Source organism: Petaurus breviceps, unplaced genomic scaffold, assembly GCF_028583685.1.
Source record: "Petaurus breviceps papuanus isolate PSGF00001 unplaced genomic scaffold, PetGlider_PUasm1.0 229, whole genome shotgun sequence".
NCBI lineage: Eukaryota > Metazoa > Chordata > Mammalia > Diprotodontia > Petauridae > Petaurus > Petaurus breviceps.
Window position 1 is genome coordinate 5,950,424 of NW_027185903.1, and position 6,940 is coordinate 5,957,363.

Here is a 6,940-nt window from a genome sequence, read left to right on the forward strand (position 1 = left end):
GATAAATGTTGCCTGCAGCTAGCTAGGTCTATATGAAAGCTAAATACAAACACAGTCATTGCACAAAATAATACAACAGTGTGAGAAGGTCCAGAAATGGAGCCACAATATATCCATTATGTTGCACTAGAAACAGAAAACAACAAAGAAGGGGCCTTTAACCTGGGTCCAAAGAACACAAGTTTCCATGTTACCCAATAAAATGGCAATAATCAATGTGTCCAATGACACACTCTACTAGTAAAACAATTGCTAAAATGATAGTCATTTAATCTCTAAACTCATTTTAGGAATACATAATCAAATATTCTAATTCTGAAATAAACTTCCTTTAGCTTCACAAAAATTTAAATAGCATTTAATATGGTGTGACTGTGGAAAATAGATAATGTATGAACATTTGTGGTTTTTAAATGACAAGCACCGTGAATAAAAAACCTACTTATATTATACCTATAATCATAACAATCTATGTGTATGTAATCCATAGGTCCAGGGCTATATGAGGTCTAATGAGGTCTGATCTACAGGGCTATATTTAAAAAACAATATTCTCCTTGGTTCATTATTCTCCTACATCTCTTACCCTGAGCAATCTCCCAATATGCTCTAATCAAGTTTTCCACAAACATGGTTAACAGGGTTCCCAGATCCAGTACCAATATTCAAGAAAACAATGAATATCACATAAAGAGCAGCTTTTATTTCATGCTACACAGACAATGCAGAAGGTAAAAAAAGGACTCACAAGAACCCAAAAACAGATAAAAAAAATGCAAAAAGCACTCACAGTAAGCTAATAATCAAATAATGCAATTCTCCTTCCTCCCAAGCAGGTTCTTAGAGTCTGACTAGACTACCACCCCTATGGTCTGGACATGCTTACAAAGAAAAAAAACTTGAAATGGCCAGCAGAACAATACCTGGACATTATGGTAAAATTCCTCTCTCTCTCCTAAGACTGATAGTGCCATTCTGTGGTTTAAAAACTTCCTCTCTACCACATGACCACCTTTGTCTCCCCACCCCACCCCACTCCAAGGCAAACACGCTTAGGGGGCTGCTAAATAAATAATATCCCTCCCACCACTGGACCACTGTCTGAATCACTCATAGGACTCTCAAGCTGCTACCCCAGGATATGGTTTTAGTCTCTTCTGCTCCAGCTATAAGGTGGTTTTGCTGGGGAGGGGGGCTGTTGATCTGGGGGAGGGTGGAGAGAAATGTTGAGGATCATCCATTCCACTCCCCATGAAGCATTCTCTTTGCAAACTCTCAGTCTTGATGAATCTCTCAAAGAGGGCACTACCCAAGAAACTACCTTCTATTCTATCATTACAATACTATTCTTGGACATTATCTTTTGGGACAATCACAAATATACGTCTGCCATGTGTAGGATACATGAGGGGAGGTGGAAAGAAATCTCCGCCTCTCATCAGCCATATTCTCTGTAGGCTTTCTATTACAGGCCAGCAAAAGGAATAGCTACTCTGACAGCAGTTAATCCTCCAGAACCCTAGCCCAAGAGGTGCTCCGAACTTCCCAGTTCATCCTAGAGAAGCCCCATTAGCTGAGATCTAATCCTATGCTGGCATTTGTTTCAACAAAGTACCACTGGGCATATGTACTCAATAGGGAGAAGCAGAAATAACGAAAAGTCTAAACCGTGGTTCTCAAATTTGATCTCTTTAGATTCTTAAAATATTCTGAGGATTCCAAAGAGCTTTTTGTTTCAATGTAGAATATCCATCAGTATATACTGTATTATAAATTAAAACTGATAATTAAAAAAAATACTTATTTTAAAATAAGAAAAAATAAGCCATTAGTTAACATAAATATCAAACGAAAAACAATTTTTCCAAAACAATTTACTAAGAAGAGCGATAATGTTTTACCTATTTCTACCAATCTCTTTAATGTGTGGCATAATAGAAGACAACTGGATTCTCATATCTGCCTCCACATTCAATCTGTTGAAATAATGTTGTTTTGGTTGAAGTATATGAAGAAAATCAAGCTTCACAAAGAAGTGTAGTTGGAAAAAAGAAGAGTATTTCAATAGGCAAATAACATCTTAGTATTATTATGAAAATAGTTTTCACCTTGAGGATCCCCTGAAAGGATCTTAGGATGCCCAAGGGTCCACAAACCACACTTGGAGAATCACTGGTATAAACAAGGACTCACCTCCCATTAAACTCAAACTGACCAAGAGAACTTCCCTGATCAACTCCTCTTAAATAAACAAATTATAACAATGATTTCATTAGGCATGAGTGCATCCTCTACTTGAATGTCCTGTATTCCCAAAACAAGCAAGTCACTAATGACTCTGAAAAAATAGCAGACATTGCATAAGACAACTTGACTGTACAACAAAGTCAAATTCATCAAAATTAATATTTCTACAATCTAAACTGGCATACTCTTCCGTTTCAAGGGGCCTAAGGAAATTAGTAGAGTAGATATCTAAGGAAAATCATGTTCACCAGTGATAAAAAAAAAGGGAGGCTTAGTCTATATATAATTAAGAGAAAGAAGAAAGATGAATATATGAGAGAATAATCATCTCACATTTACATGCTACTTTGCTTATAAAACATTTTCCTCACAATAATTTTAAGGTAGATAAAAAAATACTGTCCCCATTTTACAGATGGAAAAGCAGACTAAGAGATTATGCAACTTGCTCAGTTACACAATTAGTAAAGTACCTAATCCTACCTCCAACCAATATCTTCTAAATCTTTGGAAAGGAATGAAAAAAACCTAGCTCAAGATTACCTATTAGATTAAGAAACCTGTTAAGTTTCTTTCTTTGTTTATTTTAACCCTCTTACTTTATTTTCCATGTAGTTCCTAAGAGTAAAAACCCGTAGGATGCCTTTTTAAAACAGGCTTTATTTCAAAGATAGCAGAGTAGGGGAGATTTTCAGGAAAGCTCTGAATTAATCCTCAAAGGACCCAGGTGGGAAATCGGGTAGCTCGTCAGAACAGGAAAAACAATGGGTAACCCTAGTGATGATAAGAAAAAAGACTACAGGAAACCACCCTCTCTCTAGGAAAATAACACCCACAGTAAGCACAAAAAACATGGAAAAAGCATGTAATGGTCTTCTTATACTTTGTTTCCAGATTCATATTTCTAGAAGTGATCTAATGGAACAACTAGGAGATGACATATATTTTTTAAAAAATTGTATCAGGCATTTCTAAGAGTTACTGAAGCTCTCTACCCATAGCAACAGCAATAGAACTAAGCCAACAGTTAGTTGGCCATTCCTTCCACCTACAAAAGGCAGAGAACAACCCACAGCTGGGAATCACTCCAATACTGTTCACTTCCCTATGCCTTTACCCTAATCTGCCAATAACTTTTCTTCTATAGCACTATAATCTGATTTCTATTCTCATTCGACACATATACTCTGCCCAGTCTGGCTCTCCAGCCAGAGAATCATTCCAATCCATCTGAATTGTGCTACTAACCTTATCCTATAATAAATAAGATGGAGACTGAGAACTAGTACAAGAAGTTGGTAGTTTAACATGAACAATCAAAAGAGACCACCTGAGAATTACATGATTTACTTTGTTGCCCAGGAATCTTTACTTACAGATCTTTTTAACACAAAACTTTGCCTATTAAAGCAATTTCTTCAGTTCTCTTGTTTCTATAATCTCTCCTTAAAAGTACCTACTAGGTAATCATATTTTTAAAGAAAGTTTCTCGACATTTTAAAAATGGTGTTAGAGGTTCACATGATTCTCATTCAGAAGACTAAAAATAGGCATGTGAGTTTTAAAGTTAAAACAATTTAGTGATTTCTTTGGAATATTCAGCAGGAATGCAACTGGGTGAAACAATATAAGACAACTTCAGCAAAAGCAGAGTTTAACAATTTAGGAAGAAATTCACATGTACACTCTCCCTTGTCCAAAAACAAAATCTCAGGTGTAGTGAAGAAGACAGGATTTGGACTCAGAGGACCTAAGGCTGAAATCCCCACATTTATCACATATGTGACCTTGGGCAAGTCATTTAACCTCAATGGGCCTCAGTTTGCTTCTTTGGAAAATGAAAGAGTTAAACTAGCTGCCCTCTGAGAATACTTCAGCTCTAAATCTGACCTTGAGATTGAGACCTCTAATTTCACTTCTTTGGGGTCTCTTTGCTTTCTTCAAGACAAATACAGAAATTCATCCAATTCTGTAGTGGCATTTACTCTTCAAAGGACACATTTTTTACCAACTTTTAAGTGATGAGGAAGAGAAAATGTGTGCTGTAATCTTTAGTGTTTAGAGAAAATACTAATTATTGAAACATAATTCCCTTCATTATACCTTCCCTAAGATAGTGCCTTACTGACATTCAGCACTAAAGTGACAATAAAAGCATGCAAATATGTTAAAAGTATATAAGAATCTGGATAATGAAGCAAACATTTAGGTGCTATCAAAATTCCTTCTATCCTGTACAAGTTGGCAATAAAAACAATTTAGTCAAAGAGTAGGCACTTTATTTCCAGTGTTTCTAATTAACTGATAAAATACATACTTTGCTAAATACTAAAAGAAAATCCTACAAAAAGGTGATTAATTATTAAAAATTTTCTATCAAAATAACATTTCATTGAAAGATCACAGAAAAGTCAAAAAACCTCACAACCACAAATGTAGTGGTTTCTCATTTAACAATGACAGAGAAACAGCCCAGGAGTACATTTATTAAGTGCATAATATGTATCAGGCACTATGATAAGTGAAGGGGACACAAAGAAAGGCAAAAACATAATCCCTGTCCTCAAGGATGAGATTCTAATGGAAGAGATAACGTCCAACACATTGTTGTACCTTGTACGTACAAGTTACATACAGGGTAAATAGGAAGTAATCTTAGAGGGTCAGAGGGAAGGCACCATCACTAAGGGAGAGGGGAGGACCTGAAAAAACTCCTCGATATATGTGGAATTTGAGGGAGTTGTAAAGGATAATGCTCAATTTCTCTTAGCACTTATTTAAGCGCATAGTTCCATTGTTTACAATTTCTTAATGCATCTAGATTTTTTTTCTATTAGAAGGCCTCACAATTATTTTTATCTAATTTTTCTACCACTTAGCCCTCTCCTTTTGAATGTATTAATGAAATACTCAAAATATATCTTTTTTTCTTTTGCAATGCAAAAAAAGAACTATAGGGCAAGTGCCTTAAAGGCGGACTGACGGAGCTTGTTTGGCATTAACGGTCCTATTCCAGCGTAAAAAAGGGCTCACCAGGGCCGGGCCCAGACCAGCCGAAGGGGGTGTGTCTGCTGCACACAATCAACACCGCCCGGGCCACCAGAGGCGCCCTGGGGCCCAATTTTCACAAGGCTGGAGCAAAAGACTACATTACCTAAGGCCATCATCCCTGCCCCCAATTAGAACTAGTCTCTCTCTGGGGCTTGAATGTGGGTGCACTTTCGGAGTTCCTCATTAGCTCACTGCCCTCAAGCAAAATTGGATAATAAATCAGTAACTCTATGAAGTTTGCAAAGCACTCGGCAAAGACTGTCTCTCTCATGCGCTCCACACAGACACTGGGGAAATAACAGGTTCTAACAGTAGGATGAAGGAGAAGAGTTAAAAGTGAGCCTTAGGTAGGTAAGGACCATAAATGTCCCCTCTCTCCAACACACACACACACACACACACACACACACACACACACACAGCAATGAGCCTCTCTCCAACACACACAGAACGAGTACTAAGCTCTGTCCAACACACAAAATGTACGACCAAAGAGCCTCTCTCCAATACACACACATATACACAAAGAATGAGCACTGAGCCTCTCTTCAACACACACACACACACACACAGAACAATGAGCCTCTATCCAATGCACACACTTTGAGGCTCCAATGGAGAGGCAGCGTGCGTGAGGAGGAAGAGCTGGCTGGGGGCTGCGGGGCCGAGGCCGCTCGGGTTTTGCCGCGCCGGGAGCGCAGTTGAGGCGGGGCTGGGGTCGGGGCTGGGTTCGCCTCTGGGAGCTACCAGGGGGGCTCACCAGCTGCTTCAGGTCCTCCTCCGAGAGCTCCGCGTAGCGGTACCGCTGCTGCTCGAACTCGTAGCGGGTGGTCTTGGCCACGACCACGACCCGGGACGGGCGGAACCCGCCTGCAGGGCAGCCCCCGCAGCCGGCGCTGCCGCCCTCCAGCTCGCGGGCCTGACCGTGCCGCCCGTGCCCCAGGTGCCGCCGGCCCCCGCCTCCAACGCCTCCGAGCCGGGGCACCGCGCTCTCCGCCGGAACCCCCGCCAACGGACACCGCCGCGCCGTTGCGGCTACCCGGCTCCCCGCCACGCAACGGCAGCTGCACAGCAGGAAGCCACGGTAGCAAGTCATTGTCCGTCCGCTCGCCGGGAGCTGGGGAGCCGTCGGCGCCCCCTTCCCCCACGGCGGGAGCCCGGCCGGTGCGTGCACTCGTCCCAGGAGCCGCCGCCGCCACGGCCGCCGCCAGCTTCGCTCCGGCCGGGGAGGGGTTAAATGCAGGCGGCCGTGGGTGGCGGGGGGAGGGAGCGTGCGCGGCCTTGAGCCCCGGGGGAGGAGACGTGCCGCGACGTGACCGGGGGCGGGGCGCGGGATTGGGAAAAGATGGGAGGCGGTGGAAGGAAGCTGGAGAAGCCCGAGCTCCGGCGGGCGGGTGTCCGTCGGTTTGTTTGTTTGTAGGGGCCTCAGCTACGCCTGCGCCGAGTTCTCCTTATCGCGGCACCCTTCTGAACGCACCGGGATGCCACGCCCCTTCTCCCTCCTCCCCCCCCGCACCGCCCCACTCCACCTTCCCGACCAATCCAATCTCACTGCGGCTCACTCCCACCCCTCTGACCTGGAACGACGAAGGCGATTGGCCAGGGTCCTGGGGGTGGGGCCGTCTGACGGGGGAACTGGGAA

General features: G+C 42.5%; 1 protein-coding gene across 7 annotated transcripts in view; it reads right to left on the bottom strand.

The window, feature by feature from the left end:
• Window positions 1–6,491, bottom strand: part of NADK2 (NAD kinase 2, mitochondrial) — a 62,678-nt gene extending 56,187 nt beyond the window's left edge. For 2 of the 7 annotated variants that reach the window (XM_069096139.1, XM_069096138.1), the window contains exon 1: window positions 6,059–6,476. In XM_069096139.1, the coding sequence (XP_068952240.1) occupies window positions 6,059–6,394 (336 nt within the window). In that variant the 5' untranslated portion in view covers window positions 6,395–6,476. Of the gene's footprint in view, window positions 1–6,058 lie in introns of all 7 variants that reach the window. The other 5 variants (XM_069096143.1, XM_069096142.1, XR_011169872.1 and 2 more) reach the window with 4 other exon arrangements.
• Window positions 6,492–6,940: the final 449 nt, after the last annotated feature.